The following is a 19138-nucleotide window of genomic DNA, read 5'->3' on the forward strand; positions in this document are numbered from 1 at the left end:
CTGGGCTCCTGGAGGTACAGCCACGGCCTTGGAAAACAGCAGCTCGGTCGCAGCAAGAGCATTGTGAGCGAAATTGGGATCTCAGCTACCCAAGTGCGCAAAACGAGGCTCCGCTTGCACTCTCCAGATGCTACAAGATTAAAACCCCAGTCAAAAGCAAAACAAGACAACACAGAAATTGTAAATGAACTGACTTCAGGAAACTGACACGACTGGCATACAGCTACAAGAAAACCGTACATTGTGTATTAGTGTGAGCAGCTGTAAACCGGTGCCTTTGCCTTACAGCAGCAGCCAGCTTCAGAAGTGGCAATTCCGCATCCGCGTGGATTTGTCTGCAGGGCGCCGAGGGAAGGTTTGGGCTGAGAACCCAGCGTTAAGCGTCGGCTTTCAAAGAAAGGCCAGTCGCCCATTCGGACTGTTAAGAAAAGAAACTTGTGCTCTGTACCATACTTGATTCAAGACTGTCATACTCGTGAAGGAAAGTAATGACTGGTCAGTGGTGAGATATCTTGTATTTATTCTATAGTTCAGCAATAACAGTAATTTTGCTGTTGTGAAAACACAATAACCAGACCGCAGAGAGAAGCAACGGCATTACAGACTTAAACCTTCTGCTCACAGATATCCAGAACATATGAAAGAAGTTTCAATTACCGAGTAAGCAAGAAGTTACACAAAGAAGCTTTTCTTCAATGCATCTCAGGTTTTCTTTGCTGTTTTCCCCGCTTTAAGACTTTGATTCTAACAACTTTATTAAAAAAAAAAAAGGAAAATATTTGCCACTATTGTTAACAGCACTCCAGTGTAAGGGACCATGCCGTTCTCTACAGAAAGATGCATTGAAGTCCTATCCCACTAAACATCTCAACTAGATTTTACATATGGAGAAAAAAATCAAAAATCAAGCAGAAAGACCTAAGGGGAGGATAGAGCAGATGAAATTAGAAAAAGGTCTCTGTCACAGTTTGTTTTTCCAGTACAGCTGTTTGCATGCACCAGGCTATCTTCTTTGTGGGCTTCTGAAAAAGCATGATGGTCTTCATTAGCATCGGAGAGAGCTGGAAACAGGCTGTAACACAGGGAGGCATTGCATTATAGTTAATGACTACGTTCGATAGAGAATTGTTGTACATTAACACTTAGCTGCAGGGGAATTCCAGGAAAAACAGGTAAGCCAGCTGCAGAAATATCAGACACTTGAAAGTGATGTAAGAATAAATGGAAATTGCCTGAAATAATTTCCACCATTTTTTTCCTTGCAAAAGTATTAATCTGTGCATGCATAATGCTGACTGTATTTTACATTCATTCTTTCGCAGGCCAAAAAAATAAGCAATGCTGTATCAGAAACCTTTAAAAATTCACACATACAAGCCACTGTTCAGGAAAAACAAGTCTGCTTTTATAAATACACAAAGAAAAATTAAAGCCAGTTGTGGAATGATTTCTGGAGCAGGTCGGTACATCACTTAGGAGGCTGGTAAGTTGCGCTTTCTTATTCAAATTCCCAAATTGAGACCAAGAGGGCCAAGGCTGCCCAGGCCTGGGTTTGTGGTACGAAGCGTGCGTTAGGATGAATGGGCACGAGACCAGTCCCTGTAGTGTAGACGGAGTATTTCACCTATAGAAATAGTTCCTCCCTTGTCAGAAAGATTGCATCTCCTGCCGTGGTCAAACTGCATCTCCAAACTGCTTCCATCATAGCAAGGCAAAATTCATGGTGTCTCTTCTATCCTACGTTTATTTAAAAGCCTTATGAAAAAGTACTTTTTATAAATAGTATAAAGAGGGAAACCGCAGGGCTTTACAAGCCTGAAGTGTTCACTTGTCCATATAAAAACACAGACCACGCTTTAAAGAGAAGACATCAGGTCAAATCTTATCTGTACCTAGGGTATGCACGATGCTGTATATACAGTTTGCAAATATGTCACGTTTCTGCAATAGGTTCCACGACACAACAGTGGATGGCTGTTTTTTCTCTTAAGATGCCCACAGTTCTGATACCCTCCGCTGCTGCCGCATGAGGTTCCAAGCGAGGTTAATTAGCAGCTGACTAGTCTCCTTCTCCTAGCTGAAGGAAATATGCATAGACGTACTCTGTAGTTCTTAGTTGCAATAGTGAGATCTTATAGGCAATGCTTTAAGAAACTGTTAAAAATTCTGAACCTGGCAGTGTCCCTTCGGAGCAGGAATTCCCTTAACTACAGCCCTGGGGACCACCGGTGTTTACTGGAGGAACATATCCTGGCTCAGGAGTTGTTCTGGGTTTGTTTTTTGCTGGCAGGGTACAGCTCTTGCTGAGTGAGACTCGCTCTGAAGACAGAGTCCCCAAAGGCTGCAGCCGGCCCAGCCCCTGCCCAGGCTGGGTGGGCACGCTCTGCCGGCCCATGGGCACCGGCTGGCTCTGCTGGGGGGAGTGTGGGGCAACCCGGGACAATTCTTATTGCGTTTGCTCTCTCTGCTGGAACCCAATCTCCCACGCTGACATGCAGCCCTAACTATTTACACAGGATGAGGGATGATTTTCCCCCCAACCGTTTAGCTGATCAGCACTTTAACCATGCCGCTCCTCCGCATCGGCCCAAAGAAATAAACACGCTCCGGCGTTTACTGCCCCCGACTCCCGGCAGGCCAGGAGCAGGAAGGCTTTGACCCGCGGCGCTCCCGAGGAGCCCCGGCCAGCAGCCGCGGTCCTGCCGGCGGGGAGCGGGACACAGGCTGAGCGCGGCCGTGGTTCGGGCGGTGCTGCCCGCCGGGGCCGGGCCAGGCGCGGCTCCGTGAGGCGGGCCCGGCGGCGCGGGGAGGCCGCGAACTCCCGCCAACCGTCCCATCGGCCGGGCCCGGGACGCCGCCGGCTCAGAGGCTGACGCGGGGCCCGGGGTAGGGCTCGCCCCCGCACCAGAAGTCGGCGGCCTGTGGGGTCTCCATCAGCCACACCTCCCGCGGCAGCCCGGGCGGCTCGGCGCCCGCCGGCGACCCCTCCAGCAGGCGGTAGTAGTGGCAGTCCCGGCCGTGCTGGGGGTCGTAGGGCGGCGCCAGGATGTCGAGGAAGGCGGCGGGCCCGTCCACGGCGTCGATCTGGTGGAGGTTGTCGGTTTGCGGCGAGAGCAGGCAGGGCGGGGAGGCCGGCGTGTACTGCTGGCGGGAGCGGAACAGGGCGCGGTGGCAGGGCCCGGCGGCGGGCGGCGGGGCGGCGGCGGCGGGGGGCAGCGTGTCCATGCAGGCGATGCGCAGCGTGCCGTAGAGCACCTTCAGCAAGCCGTTCATGCCCGGGTGGTCGTGCAGCGGGATGCAGGCGCCGCTCCGCAGCAGGAACACGCCCATGCTGAAGCTGTCCGTCTCGCAGATGTGCATGTAGCTGACGGGCGGCACCGCGCCGGCCGTCAGGAACCCCCCGCCCGGCGCCGCTGCCGCCGACGGCCCCTGCGGCGCCAAGTGCAAGTCCTCGGCGCGCACCTCGTCCAGCAGCTGCTGCAGCCGGTGCAGGTTCTCGCCGAAGGCCGGCCCGGCCGGGCTGCGGAACGTGATCCGCGCCTGCCGCGCCACCCGCTGGATCAGGGACGCCATGTTGTCCCGGGGCATGGCGGCGGCAGCGGCGGCGACCCTCTCCGGCCCCGCCGCGCCCCGCCGCCGCGGGCGGTCCCGTCGCCGCTTCCGCCTCCTCCCCCGTCCCCGCCGCGCAGGCGCCTCCGCGCCGCTGCGCACGACGGGGCTTGTAGTCCTGCCCGCCGCCCTGCGACCTGCGCCGGGGCGGCCCGCGGGCAGCGAGCGGCGGAGGAGGGAGCGGGGCTGCCAGCAGGGCCGGCGGAGGTGAGTGGCCGCCGGGGGCTGCGGCCGCCGGGGCGGGGCAGGTCGGGTTCCGGAGGCGTGCGGCGGCACCGCCGGCGCCCGGAGTCTCAGTGCCAAGGGGGTCGAGACGAGACGTGGGGGATCGGGCCGCAGCCCCGGGAAGCGTCTCGCCAGCCCCGGCCTCCCGTGGGCGGCAGCGGGAGCCCAGGCAGAGGCACGGAGAGGCGGGCTCGGCCGCCCGGGCTGTGCGCGGTGCCTGCGGGGACGGGGGAGCCGCGGGAACAAGCAGCTCCCGGGTAGCTGTGGACCTGAGCGAGGAGAAGGTGCAGGAGGAACTTTTTATTTGTTTTGTAGTTCAGCCGTGTAAAAGAGCACGGCGGTGCAAGCACGGTGTCGTGGACATATAACGGACAACAGATATTTTGTTTTGGTTTGGGTTTTCTGGTCACTCATTGCTTGTTAAAGTTGAGCCGTTTTGGCAAATTTATCAGTTTTCAGCTTTCTGACACTGCCTCTCTCATCGGAGTATTGGATCGAGGTCTTGCTGTACAGCATGCCCTGTTCTTGGTGTGTCTGCTTCTCGTCACTTTTGAGCATGATTGTATCTGAATTCATTATCTTTAACCGCAGATGAACATCGAACGAGCACATGGAGTTCCAGATGCTCATCCTCGGAGAATCCACGTGTGGCAGAAAGGATGGATAATCTTTTGGCTCACTTCCAACCTGGTTGAGCCTGCATGTGGTTGTTTCAGGCTGATGTACAAAAAGGGTACACTGATTTATTCTTCCAGGGCGTTACATGTAACATTTTATTTCATTTATAGATCTGTGGCAACAATCCTATTACCTGCTTTCTGATACGCATGACTACGCATAGCAGATCATGCCTAGAAAATATTGAGGTTTTGAAGTCAGAAATTAACCTATTAGTGCTGGGATTTGTTAAACAAAGTTAGGCTCTGATCACAAAAGTATACAGGCTCATAACACCTTGAGTTCAATTATTTAAGCTGGTGTTCAGCACCTAAGTACCATGGTAGGTGTAGGCCTAGCTGGTTAGGATTCTGAAAAATAGCTAGATGATCATATTCAGTGAAATAGGACTCCAGGGGCTGCAGCCCACCAAGTTAAAAAAGTTCATTTCAAACCACGGTAAACCAATGTGTTATCTTGATTAAAGGCAAACTCAAGTCTTAAGATATGCATTAAACTTAAGTGAGATATGTGTGGCCTTATACTATTCTTACATATTGTACTTGAATCAGAAATCTAGATGTTGCAGCCATGTGATGGCCTATAGAGGATGAAATACTGGTACTGTAAACAAATATGTGTGACTTGAATCTTTCTTCCCAAACTTATATCCCTCCCTCTATGAATAAGTTTGCTGCACAGAATGCAGACTTAGGTCATGACATTATTGCTTCCTCTTAGAGGAGGATCTTCATTTGGTTTGATGCTTTCAAGTTCCACGTGAAGCCACAAAGCATTGCAATCCTCAGCTGTTTCATGTTCACACACTGATGTTTTAAGTCATTGCTGTCTCCCGTTCCAGTGTTTGGAGCACGGGGTGAAGATCAGGTGAGCATTTTTGTATTTGGCAGGAGCAGGTCTGCCTGGAGGATGGTGAAGATGAGGGGACAGAGTCCTTGAGTTGAGAGGTGGGGTTGTTACTGGCCTGGGAGCCGTTCTGCGTTGGAGTGAACTGCTGAGGACACCCACAGTCTCACCGCTGCTGTGTTGATTGGCAACTGGCATTTTGTCGGAGCCAAGGGATTTGGAAGGCTCTGTATTCAGTGTGCTATTCAGTGCCCTTCTGTAGGGACACTCACTTTAAATATGGAGGTATGGACTGGAATTTTTGGCAGTTATCATTATCAGTGACAATGGTAAATTATCTCTCTGTTGGCTTAAGCTATCCATTTGTGTCCTGTCTCAGCAATTACATTTTATACTTGCAAGTGATTGCTGGAATGCTCACTTTAGAACACACTGGCTCTTTTTCTATGCAATACAAAAATAAGGCATTTTGTGGAAACAGAAATGCTTGGTATTGGTAAGACATTGCACTTGAGGTAACACGCAGTTGTAAGAAAGATCAGCAGAGTAAACTGGGATCCTAAACTCTGATCTCAGCCTGATCTTGACTCGCTGGGTGATACTAGGTGAGTTACTTGAATTTTTTAGTGCATATCACTCTGTAAACATCCTGTGTACAAGGATGTTTATTAAGATTTTAAGAACATCTTTATGTGAACATTCCTGGTGGCATGTTACATTGGTGATAGGGTTTATGTTTCACATAGTTGATGACCTTATAATCCTCAATGTTTTTAACTACTGTATTGATTTCCATTTCTAACAAACAAAAATATGTCCTTGGCACTTAATGTTCCAGTTATATGTTATATCACACTCACATTTTTCAGTGCAGTAATACTAAAACAAACATCCTCAAAAGAAAAGCAAGCCATCCAGCCAACTGGCAATTAAATTGGCATGTTTTTTCTTCTGAAAGGCCATATTCTTAGCAAGCCTCTACTATCTTGAGTGCAAATGAAGAAAAAAACCATCACGGTGTAGTTGCTTTGCTGGGCTTTGAGACTGCTTTGTGTCGGTGATGAAATGACCAAAGTTCAGCCCAGTGGTTTTATGACAGAACCAGTATGAGGGAGGTCAAGTTCAGGTTATGGCTTGGGACTTCTGCTGTGTTTGTTTTTTTCCCCCCACACAGAAGGAGGATGTGTTGAGAAGTGTTAGAGCTATTTTCTCCTGCCCAACCCCTCCTACTTCCAGGCTTCTCTCCTTTCTACCTGAACTCTCTTGTGGGATGGATAGTTTTTCAGCTTCTCATTTCTTTGTCACTGTTATGTCTTACAGTTCCCCCCAAATTTGTGAAATATCCCTTGCTCATTTTCACTTTCTTCTAGGGGTTGCTTCCCAGATCCTCTTAGTTTGTTTCGAGAAGTCAAAATTAATTGTAACAGTCAGATAAAACAACAGTCTTGAATGGACAGAACTGACAGCTGCCTGCCTAGAAGCTCAGTTGTTAGCTGTAATTAAATGTGGTGTCACAATGCTAAAATATTTCTTTTACAAGGTGTAGAACTTGAACAGGCAGCACAGAAACCATCCGCCGTTGTAGTGTTGCCAACAGCTGCAGATGTATGTTTACATAGGACAAAAAATAAGAATCTTGTCAAAGAATGTAGTTTTTTGCATTGTTTCTGCCACTCATTCTGTGAGGGTATATATTATTATTATTTCTATAGCCACCACCAATCAAGGAGATAGATATGAATGCTAGCCAAACATGATTCAGATGAGAACAAGACTAAAACAAGAGAAGACAAACAACATATCTGTAATATTTGCTGGCTCTCCAGTAATGACTTACGTAAAAGAAAGTTGATTATCAGTTATTCATCAGAGAATTTATATAGCTGTAGAAACAGAGAGGAGTGTTGGATATAACTGTACTAAAATCGAAAGGGGAGTTAAGTTCATATATACCAAACTTCAAGCAGATCTGTGTAACATTAAGACTCCCACCCACCTTTACCATTTCTTTACTGACACACATCCTGTATTCCATTAACCACATAATTCACCCCTCGCTGCATTCTTCATTTGTTGTAGCCTCTCAGTAAATGCACTATTTCTATATAAAGCACATCATCAGTGAGTTTTATTGACAGTTTGCTACTGAACAGCCCAGAGCAGGAGTTGGGGTGATGCAGAGTGGGGAAGGCTGTGCAGCATGCAACTCGCTGTCCGTGAGTTTGCTGCGATACCCAGCCTCTTTCTGATCCGCTGGGTTTAGCTCCATTGATTTCGTGCTTTCCACTGGTGCAAATTGGGTCCCCGGTGATGTCTCCAGCACCGCCCAGGTTAGACTGTGGCGATGAGTGCTGTGAGTTAGGCATGGCCTTATTCCTGCTGAACTCTCTGACTGTCTACAGCTGATCCTGGATGTAAGGAAGACAATGTTTACCAGCGTGGTTAGAAACTGCCCTCTCTTCTGCGCTTGTGGTTTGCAGGGAGGCAGCTCCGGCCAGAGCCGCTTCCGTGGTGTCTGTTGTAGCCGCTGCAGCTGTGCAGCTACGTGACACTTTCGCCGGTTGTATGCGCTGGCGACAAAAAAGAGGGAGAAATCCCCTAATGGTTGTGGAAAGAGTTATTATTTGACTTTTCTAAGTTTTTGGTCTATCTTTAATGTTTTCGAAAGACAATCTGATTATATAACCTGGGAAAAAATTGACCTTTATGCCTAAAACTTAAAAATACATTCAAGAATATTGTTGAGGTGTCCAGAGTCCTGAGTGCTCAGATGCAGGCAGGACAATAAAAAACCACAATTCGTTGGTAATTAATGAGATGAAAGAAACCCACAGCTCCATTTGCAGTGTAATTCTGAGTCCACAAAAAGCTGTTTCTTATTACTGGCATAACTTTCAAAATGAAATATAAGCAGGAATATGTATGGATAGTATGTTAGAATGTAATTAGTAATAAATGGGAATAATTGATTAAACTGATTAATCTTATAATGGATAGTTTGGACCATCGCTTTTAGTCTTTCAGCTGGCGGGTTAAAAGACGTGGTGTGTGTACTTGTGATTTCTTCCCTGCATATCTTCATCTCTGGTTGTATTAAGACAATGTGACATTTGATATTTTACGTAAGTGCATTCAAAAGCAGCAAAATGCACAGAAGTCATTCATCATTTTACTTATGAAAGTTGATTCACATGCTGACACTACCTGTTGAAATTGGTAGATAGCTGGAATAGCTGGCATGGAAGGATGGTTGTGCTTGGCCATAGTCCTGATGCTCTTTTAGCCTGAGAGGTCTGTCTCCTCCCTGGGTGTTTTTTGGGGCTCAGAGTCTGGCCCTCGGCAGCATTTTTGAAACCACCTCCCTGTCGGTCCTTTGAATTCTGTCACTGGCTGTCAGACCCGTAAGGCCCTTCTGGTCCCTGTTCCCTCAGAACCAAACTGAAGTGGTTTTTTTTGTTTGTTTGTTTTGATTTGTTTTTTTCTCTCTCTGTTACTTTTTCAGAGAATCCCGAGGGTCCCATGTGGTTGCTTAGCGGCAGAGCGGAGGGTAGGAGAAGCTTGCAGGGTCACCTCGGCTTGGAAGCAGCTCCCTGGCTGCCAGCCGTCCCTCGGCAGCTGGCTTGGTAATGGCAGGGGAAGGTTCTGTCTCTGTGGGTGTCTGTTCTCCCACTATCACTGCCTTCCGTGCCGTATTTACTCTTGCCTGCCCTGAGATGGGTGTGGTATATGGGCAGTTTTGTGTTAGGGTAGGGTGTGATTCTGCTCTGTTGGAGTCTGGGGGTTGGAAGTAGATAGTTCACTAACTCTGGGGTCCTGGAGGGTGTGAGGTGTGGGTCTGCTACTGCTAGCGCTACCGCAAGTAGTGATCGCACGCCAACTGTTAGGGAACCTTATTGGCAAGGTCTAAAGTAATCCTATTTCTGTGGTTTAAAGAGTGACTGCTGTGCAGCTGAGTCACTGTAACCTGCTCGGTGCTCACTCATAGCCTTCCCTCACTGCCAAAAATGCTTTGGCACAGACTATCTTTAAGCTAAGCCTTTCTTTTTCGTGCTCATGAGTGAGGACTGGGTATGGTCATCACACAGGCGATAAATGACAACGCATGAACCATAGTAACTTGGTTGCCTTTGGTTATATGTGTAACACATCATTGTAACAATCTCTTTTCAGTGTGAGAGAGAACTATTTCATTTCTTCATTATTGGGTGATCAAATTTATCCTACTGGACACCTGCATAGAGTTAACCAATAATGCTAAATTTAAGAAGAAAAAATAAGTAGTTTGTAAGGAATAGCCCAGAATGTTTTTCTTTTTAAAATAAATAATAGTTTCATTTTTTCATGGACTTACTGTTCAGCAGAAAAAAGAGGTGAACTGTAAAATGTAGTGGATAAGGTATTTAGTGGGACAGGGGCATTTCTTTCAGTATTTTCAGGTACTTGAAGTGTTTAGATTAATCAGTAAATCCAGTAAAATCCTTCTTTGTCCCATCGGTAAAGGGTCCGTTTAAAACTTAAGTCCTCTGGAAGCAGGAAGGAAATTTTATGCAAGTGTTTGAACAAGGGAGGTGGATGGAGGGAAACAGCAGCAGCAGCAGGGCAGGAACTGCAGGGCAGTTACAGCTGCCCACGCAGCGATATCGGTCTCTGAGTTGTGGTTATATCCAGGATTTGCCTACATCCAAGGCAAAAGTATCAAAATACAAGGACATCAATTACTAAATGTTGGAAATTAGTAGAGGAAAATGGCAAGGAAAAAGAGAAGGAAGTGTGGACGGAATGTCAGGGACTGAGGCCAGGGGGATGTTCCAGGGAAGCAGAACGCAGGGGTGAGTTGCTGTTTAAAGGAGGAGGGAACCGCGCAGTTTGGTTCTGTGGCATACGGTTGTGGGGTGAACAACTGCTAAAGGAAACACACAAAGAAATTTGGAAAATCAGTGCTATGTGTAAGTTTTGAAGTGTGAATCGAAACGATGCTGTAAAAATGTTAGGTTCTTTAAAAATGAAGGAAGTAATTTTAATGGTGTGTCTGAGGACGAAATGAGAAGTCACAAGTTTGGAAATGACAAATGTGTGCCAGAGCTATAAACATGACCTTTGCTGGTTGTGCTCCAGTACTTGGAGTATTTATATGACCATGCTATTTTTCAGTTACAATAGTAGGTCAGTAACATACTGCACTATCCTATGTGTGCATAGATATGTCTTCAGATGATTGAGGAAAAAACCCAAAGGTTACCAAGGTGTAAAGGGAAATTAGTTCAGGTAATTAGTATCTAGATTTTACTTTTGCATTTCACAGCATGGTAGCAAAAGTATGGCAGATTTCGTGGAAAATTAGGATGCATACCAGCAGGAACTGATGCAGAGATTCAGCTTGGTCCTGAAAAATAGCTTCCACTATTCCCCGTAGCTAAGTATTTAGAGCTTGCATGATTGGGGCCCAACAAGCCACACATCCTTCTTACTGTTGTTTGTTTGTTTGTTTTTCCCTTCAGGAAAACAAAACTCTCCATGTCTCCATGTAAAAATGATTGGAAATTGAACTTAAGAGGATCTGGCATGTGGTTACTTTTTTTAGATAGGATTTTCTTCATAGCTGAATTGGACTGAGTCTGTTTTTTTTCTCCCAAACCAGATGGTACGTGATTCAGTACTTCTAGCAGGAGAAAAAATATTTGTTTTCTTTCCTGGGTAGTTGGTGTGAATGTACTTTTCTTTATCTATTTACATATTATGTAAACACACTTTACCAGCATTTAGGTACGTAGTTTACAGTCCTAGTCCTGCAGAGAGCCCTGTATGGGCAGGGCCTTGCACACAGAAGGAGCTGCCATTGCTTACAGAGAGCTGTTCACATGGAGCTCATGGCAGGGTTGTAAACGTATTTGCATTTTGATGTATACGCTTACATTTTTGACACTGTATGAGGATGCCAACAGAACCATAAGTCCACAAAACAGTTGAGTAACTTTGCACACTTCACTCTTTTTCACCTAACGAAGTCTCTGGGGATGCCTTTGATCTCTTTGACTGCCTTCCTCTAGTAGGCTGTAGTCCTTGGGGCTTTTGAGTCAAAGCTAAAACCTTTATCCTTATTATAGAGTGTTGGGGGGAGTTCTCCTGGTGTGCACAGAGGGCGAGGGCCTCATTTATGTGACCTTTTGGACTCGTGCTGATGCTACTAGGTAATGGTAGAAATATTTGGGACAGTATTAAAAAGGACTTCTTTCACATGTATATGTGATTTCTCAAGGTTATCTGCATCTATGTTTGTTTCTGTATATAAAATGTTAAAACAGAATGCTAAATGTAGTGCTGTTCCTTGTTTTGTGCTAAATAAAACGTATATGTAAACCATATATATGTAGTGTGTCATATGGGCATTTGAGGCAAAACAGAAGGATCTGAAGCTGATAGTAGAGTACGTCATAGGGGACTAATATGTTAGTGTCCAGCCACTGATTTCTTATATGAGAAGGTACAAGCAAGGTTGCCCAAGCTGCTTTGCAGTTGTCCTTCCCAAGCAGTTGTGAGCTGTTGTGTAAATTCAATGTGCTTTTACCCTAGCTTTGTCTGAGAGTTATAACGTTGAGCGCGTAGAATCATATTGCTGCTTTACTGAGATGATAACGCACCACGTCAAAAATAGTGGCCAATTTATCTGTTTACAAATCTGGCTGTACACAGTTGGAATAGGATTATCCGATTTTCTCGGGTCTTGCCCCATCTTCACACGCTTCAGTTGAGTCACTGGAGGTTCACGCACAGAGGAGCTGGCCCCTTGCCTTGTTTTCCAGCTTTACCAGAGAGTTGAAGCCAATTCTCAGCATCTCTCACTTGGAAAAAATTGACAATCTTCTGATTAATTCTAGTAGGGGGAAAAAAAGACACATTAGTTGGCATAAGAAATACTGTGCTGTGATGTGTCGAGTTTCTCCCCTCAAAGTATTCATTAGAAGGGTGGCAGAAGAGGGCCCTTAAAACTGGTGCTGATTTTTGATACGGGTCAACAGTCAAGCTGGAGTGATCCACCGTGCCTTGTATTTGTGTCATAAATTACTTTTCCCCTTATGCAAGGGGAATAGGTTGGGGGAGTTTGCCTCTCGGGCTGTGTGGCCATTGATGTGGTCATGCAAGGTGGCAGGAAACCTTGTCTGGAGAAGGACATGGAATCTGGTGAGATGCTGCAGGGTGGGAGCCCCATCCAAGGTCAGACAGCTGCTGGGGGGAAGAGGAGCTTGTGTGCCCAGTGCTCTGTTATGTACCCAGGGCTGAGCCTCTGGACATACCTCATCACGCTATAAACAGTCACATGTTTTATACCTGGGACTGGCTTTATTGCCTTAACAGAACAGGGAATGGTGCCGTGCCTGGTGCAGCGGTGGCTGTGACACCTGTGGCAGATGAAGGAGTCCAGGAGAAGTTAAACCAGGTGACCTGTCAGTCAGGGAGAATGAGCAAAATCTGCCCTCGGTGTGGAGGACTCTGAAGAAACGGGGTTGGAGACCAGTTATCTGCTACCTCCTGTGGGCTCCAGGGAGTAAATGCTGTGGAGAAAACTTGGCTCAGAGCTTTGAGGACTAAGTAATTTCTGGAAGCTCTAGGTTACCTAGGACATAAGCATGCATTTATAAGCACTCAAAGTACTGAAGAGAGTTTCTTCTGGTTTCAGTTAATAATAGGGCACGTTGTGTACAGCTTGTTTGCTTGTTCGGTTCATTTTAGTGTGTATAAATACACTGTAGAAACGATTTTGTCTTTTGTTCAGTGTTACTCAGCTGGTGTGCTTCTTGTAAATCCAGTGAATTAAGGGGAATGAGTAACCTGCCCTTGTCTGTCTGTGAAATGAGATCCATGTAAAGTAAAGGCAGGTGAGACTGCAGAGCAGTTAGAAGGTTGGTGAGCAGGAGCCAGCGTGTGCAGCAGAACACAAACCTCCGGGCTGGGCCGTATGAGTTGCCTTGGTGAAGGAGTTCTGCTCTCCCGTGTGTGGTACAAAACTCAGGCTTCGCTGGTCTTAGTGGAAATGAGGTGGTTTTGCAAATGAGAGCAGAATCTGGCCAACTGTTAATAGCTTTTTGTATTTAGGTCTGAAATAAAGTGGCTGTGTATGCAAATAATTGTGCAAGCGTGACTCCTAAGTGGCTTATAGAAGGCGGATTCAATATTTAATTGTTGGAAACACAAACTGTTTGGCACAAATCTCCGGGTTTGGCTGAGCTGTACTTGACCTGTGACAAAGAGAGCAAAGGTGATTTTAAGTCCTGGGATCCAAGGCTGTAACATAACTCAAGGCAGAGCTAGTGCATTGGCTGCTTTGTAATTACAGATGCTTATTTTGTGTACAAAACCAGTTGATTCATTGTATTTTATTTCCATTCCTATTACAATCTTTATGTGTGAATCTGAGCTATTTTACTTCAAGGGGGTGGCATATAACTAAATTTAAAAGAAAAAAAAAGGATTGATAACAAGAAGCTGGTTGTTTTGATATTAATAAAGGTGTGTAACCAAAATGATAAAATTGGTTAACTCTGTGTGCAGAATCTGAAAACTTTTTGGGAAGCCTAGCAAGTTGAAAATAACCTTTATGCTCCTCTGTGCCCTGCATTTCTTGCAATATTTTGACGCATGCCTCAGAATAAGGACAGTTTAGCTCTTAGAATATAAAGGAGACAATGAGAAGCGGTCATGTTGCTGTAGCTTAACACGCTGTCACGTCCCTCAGCTGAACTTCAGGAACTCTGCTCTCATGCCCTGTGGTGAAATGATACCTGTTGGCTTGAGCCGTCTTCATGTTGTTAAATTCTTAAACTGTGGCAATCTCATCACAAGTTACCAGCTGTCCTTATGCCCAGAAATGTGGCCATCCCATTCAAACCCCTGAGAAGAGAGAATGCTTTTTCCTGAGGCCAACGTTTAAAAATGCTTTCACTTTTTCCAAGAACCTCCAGAATTTGACAAAGTAAATTTTACTTATGCAAGATATTTTTTTTTTTAATTCTGTCAGGTAAAAGTTACATGTGTGTATGGTGTGGAGAGACATCGAATTTTGTTGGGACATAAGTGTGAGCCCAGAGCTGATGGGTATGTCTGAAAATACTTCCTGGCAAAAGTTGTACTGTCTGAGAATCAGCAGCTCCCGTCCAGTTGACATCACTGGAAGATGCACACACGAAGTGAAAGTGCTGTGTGGCCTTTGAGCTTCTGTTCTTGTGGTATGTGAGGTTTTATACTACCCAGAAGAAGTGAACTATTCACTTTTCTGGGTAGTTGAGGTAAAACAGGTATCAGTGATCTCTTCCAGTCTACTCTGTCTGGGGTATTGCCTTCATGACTTTAACAAAGGGGTGTGTATACACAATAAAGGAGGCTCTTTGGATGGAAACACTGTAATGCAGGGCTTGTTAAATGATGATACCTGATAATTTTTAAAGAGATGAGTATGACAGTTGCTGCATGTCTAGATCATAGAAATAACTTGAGGGAATATGTTCACCAAAGTGAAATGTTCTCTAAAATGCTTGCTAACAGGTTACTTATGCTTGTTTACTCCAGAAGCACTCATTTTTTCCCTAAGCCAAATGAAAAATTAGATTTTCTTCTTATTTAAGTTAATAAGGAGTAACTGTGAACGTTGGCTGAGTTACACTGATGGTAAGTAAGTGTCACCAGTGGAAACTCAGGCCCAGTGCTTTTTGTGTGTTTGCCCAAAGGAAGGGGCATTTCCATTTTCTGTTGCTGATTGAATTCCGCTATGATCCTGTCTAATGTACAGAAACACTGAAACTGTATCAAGAACATGGTCTCTCTTGTGGCCTACCACATGGAAAAGAAATACAGTCAAGTTCCTCATTTTACTCTGGCTGACACCAAGTGTAGCTGGGTATATCAGAAATGCCAGAGCTTCTCAGCTCTAAGCATCTACGCATCTGCAGCACCAGTCGCCAGGGAACTGAGCTTACTGGATTGGGAGGGTATGAGTTGCATTAAAAAGCCAGTCCCTGGGGGTTTAGGAGTGGTAGAATAAATACTTATAACTTGCTTTCATGTTACGTGGCATGGGACTTTTCTTCCTTGCAGATGACTTCTCAGGTGCTGCTCGGACGTGCCTCCTGCTCTGTGATCGCCCCGAAAGCCTTGCTTTGACAGTAGCCTCTGGCTTGGTGTGGTCCTTTAAGTCTTCCCACAGACACTTAAAGGAGTTTTGGAGAAATGAAGTGATTCACAAATTCACCACTTTCTTCTCTGGTAGGTCCCTGGACTCGAGGTGTCCCTTGTCTGGCACAGCTGGGCAGCAGGCTGGGGAGGAAAGCAGCCCTGTTTTTATTGTCTTTCAGATGCTCGGGGCTGCTGATGGTGGGTGCTGTAAGTGTAGGTTTTCTGAGGTGAGTTCTGTAGGTGAGGAAGAAGCATCACTATTAGGGGAACTGGACTGGTAGTGCTTTGACCTCTTGGCACACAGGGCAGGCTGAGGAGAAGGAATAAGGTTGACAGAGAGAAAATCTTCTTAGTCTGGGCAATGTCAGCTTGTCATCGACAGTTTGGTAGTTATGTAGCTGCAAGCCTACTGCTGCCTGCTTTGCAAGGGGCAGATCATTAATTCAAGGCATGGCAGAGTGCAGGAGGCTTCAGGCTTTGAGGTGCTGACAAGCTGATACCGCCCAGAATAACTGCAGAGAGCACGGTCGTGTTCAACACGAGGTACGGTTTCCAGAACTGAAAAACCCTCCTATCTAGGGTGTCGCCCTTGAAGACAACATGCAACATACATACTGAAACCTAAAACTCCCTCGCTTTCTGTCTCCCCAGCAGCTGCAAACATGCATTCAGCTTCTCCTTGATGGGAGGCACAAGGTGAGAATTGGTGTAGCAGAGGGATGGGAAGAGCTTTGGGGTTTGCTGGGCCAGCTGGATGTGCAGCATCCCTGTGCCTTTAGGCTTGAGAAGCACTGGAGCACCTGGGTAGCTGTGCTGGACAAAGCGGGGAGCAGGCAAACTGCTGAGGTGTATAGATCCCTGGCAAGACTGAGAACGGGGGCAATTTTGTGGGTCAGAGAGAGTGTGAGACAGAGATAATAGAATGCAAGCACACGCTCCCTATGTGGCTGCTAAGCAGGGAGCAAGAAAGGATTCTACTGTTTGTGGCTTGCGGGATAGAGCGAGGAGTGATGCATCAGGTAGAAAAGAATCTGGTTGTGCTGTGGGGTAGTTGTACAACATACCCAAAGCTTGCAACTTATCCCAGACCAGTTTGGGAGTGTTGTGGTATTCTTCAGTTGAGCTTACAAGCATTTGATAGTCACTGTGTTGGACACCTGGCCCAGAACACTGACTATTTGGCCCCTATACTTTGTCATACACACTTGCAGATTTAATACTTTTCTTTTGGAGAATACAGCACTTTTCTATCCTGTGAAACAATGCTTCTGCCATTCTCATGGAGATGGAGCGTGATGATATCACTTCCTAGCAAGGGGGCTGGTGAATCACTCTGTTGGTGTTCATGAATCACTTCTTTGCTACCAGTTTCTGCACTGGTCTTAATATAATTTGCAAAAGCAAAAATCATTGTTTCAGAGACCTTTTACTTTTTGTTAAAAGAGACAATACTGGAATTATCTCACTGCATAATGTACTGAACCCAAGCTCCCAGTGTGCTGCCGACGAGCTCTCCCAGATCTATTTGTGTAGCTGGAGGCATTACCACCTCTCCAATCGATCCCTCCACAGCAGCAGGGTGGGAACATGGAGCATGTTTGTCTCACAGGCTCTGGTGGGTAGCCTGATGATGTAGCTGAAAGTTTGAAGCCTCGCTGTGGGTAGGATAACCTCTTGCATGGGAGCAGAAGCGCTCTGACCTGTCACAGCTGGGTGTGCAAAGGCTGTCCTGGTAGTTGCTAGCCTCTGATATTTTATTCCCTGGCTCAGAAGTGTGGCTGGTTCATCTCCATCAGCTTTGCACCTCAGATGGTTTGAAGAAGGCAGGAAGCAGGAGTAAGCAGGTGCTTCAGAATTTCCTTGTCCAAGGAAAGAAGGGATGGGAGCTGTGTGATTGTATTGGGGCAGTGCCAAAGGTCTTTGACAGGTGTCTTCTCACGCATTGGCACAGGGCTTTTTCCTGGGGAAAAAGGAGTTGTGCATGGTGTGAATACAATCTTGTGAGGGGAAGAACACCTGTGGTTTATTCTTGGCCAAGCCTCAGACTACTTCGAAGTCCAGCAAGCCCACTGCTGTCCTTGGAGGGTATTTCCCCATTATACCTTTCCCTTTCTCTGGGATGCATCACACGTTGCCAGGTGGTATTTGTCACGTGTTCAGTAGAATTTTAAAATGAAACCTCTTAGGAGGAGGTCAGCATGCCGTGCGGGACACGGCCTGCGTGTGGGCAGCATCTGACAGATTCCTGTCGCTGTTACCTAACGGGCCTGTCAGAACTGACAGCACCTGCCCGCGGACTGCACTAACACAGCGATACCAGCCAAAACGGGACGTGTTGATGGCGTTGTGTGCCCTGTGCGTTCTTATTCAGAGTTCCTCCTCACTATGTAAATGTCTGGATAGATAGTTACATGTGCTAGAATGATTATACCAGATCCCATTCAGTTCTGAGCAGCCATTGTGTAATTATTGTTCTAGAAAAGCAGCACAAAAGATTGCTTAAGGGTTTTTCAGCTATCAGTGACTTTTCTGCACATAGGCAGGTACGGATGTAACCCCTCTAAAAGAGTTTTCATCCACAGTTAGTGCCAAGGATCAGATCTTCCTGACCTCGTTGCGGGGAAGCTCTGTTCTTGCATTTACAGTGTGCCCACATGCTGGAGATTTTCCTGTTTCATTTCTGTTTTGTGATGGATGGAATCACTCTAAATCTGCTTTTTTTATATAGAAAGGTTATTTGACTTTCTGTGCCCATGTTGCAGCTGTTAGTGTGTTTCATGTATGGCAGAATGCTGGTTTGTGCCCAATGAGGATTCTCAAATAGCCATTGCTTCCTCTAAGCTTGTCTGCAGTCCACCTAGTTTTCCATGTGGTCTGCTGTCAGCTTCCCATTTTTAGTTATCTGCCCTTGTAAGACACAGCCCTATTTTTCTTACTCTGACCATTAAGTTTAGCAAATCAGGCTGGTGTTAAGAGAATTCCTGTGAGAATTTCCTAGTTGCATGATTTGTGCTTAATTGGTAAGTTTTGTAAGGCTGTTTGGTTCCCTACTGCCCTGATCTCAAATGGTTGACCTTGGAAATCGGTTGATTTGAATGTAACTTTTTTTTCATTTGCAGTCCCTGGAGGATTGTAATTGCAGTGTTGCCTTGTGACCGTGCTGAATTAAGAATCAGAGCCCAGCTGAAATTCCCAGACCAAAGGATATGATGGCTTTTTTATGCTTTCTTCCTAGATAATACCTTTCTGCATTGCATATGGCCAGTATTTTTGGAAAGAAAAAAGCAGTTATTTCTTAGGTACCTATTAAAGTTTAAGAAAATGAGTCCTCTTCTTCCTTATGCGCACACCTTCTCTTTCTGTATGGTTTAGTGTTGTAAGCTGTTCCTCTCTTTCCATTGTTATGGGAAAATATTTAAATAAGGCAGCATTTTATAGACAAAGAAAGGAAAAAAAACAACAACTTTGTACTCTGCCTGCAGGATCTCTCAGTCCAAGTACGGCAAACTTTGCATATATGAAAGGTAGGCCAACAGATAAGTAGAAGATGCTAAACAAAGACAGGGTGAGATTGTTTGAAGAGGCAGGAGGAAGGACAGGGGATACTTGGCAAGAG

General features: G+C 46.0%; 1 protein-coding gene and 1 long non-coding RNA gene across 2 annotated transcripts in view; one reads left to right on the top strand and one right to left on the bottom strand.

Annotated features, from left to right (window-relative positions):
• Positions 1-503: 503 nt before the first annotated feature.
• Positions 504-3667, bottom strand: ADO (2-aminoethanethiol dioxygenase). The gene has a single exon (XM_065843514.2). The coding sequence runs from the start codon at positions 3586-3588 to the stop codon at positions 2863-2865; it is 726 nt and encodes a 241-aa protein (XP_065699586.1). The 5' UTR covers positions 3589-3667; the 3' UTR covers positions 504-2862.
• Positions 3668-15618: 11951 nt separating this feature from the next.
• LOC136104501 (uncharacterized) overlaps positions 15619-19138 on the top strand; it is a 45088-nt gene continuing 41568 nt past the window's right edge. The window contains exon 1 of the long non-coding RNA XR_011740257.1: positions 15619-18821. This is a non-coding gene — a long non-coding RNA (uncharacterized lncRNA). The remainder of the gene's footprint in view (positions 18822-19138) is intronic.

Source organism: Patagioenas fasciata, chromosome 8 (assembly GCF_037038585.1).
Source record: "Patagioenas fasciata isolate bPatFas1 chromosome 8, bPatFas1.hap1, whole genome shotgun sequence".
Lineage (NCBI taxonomy): Eukaryota > Metazoa > Chordata > Aves > Columbiformes > Columbidae > Patagioenas > Patagioenas fasciata.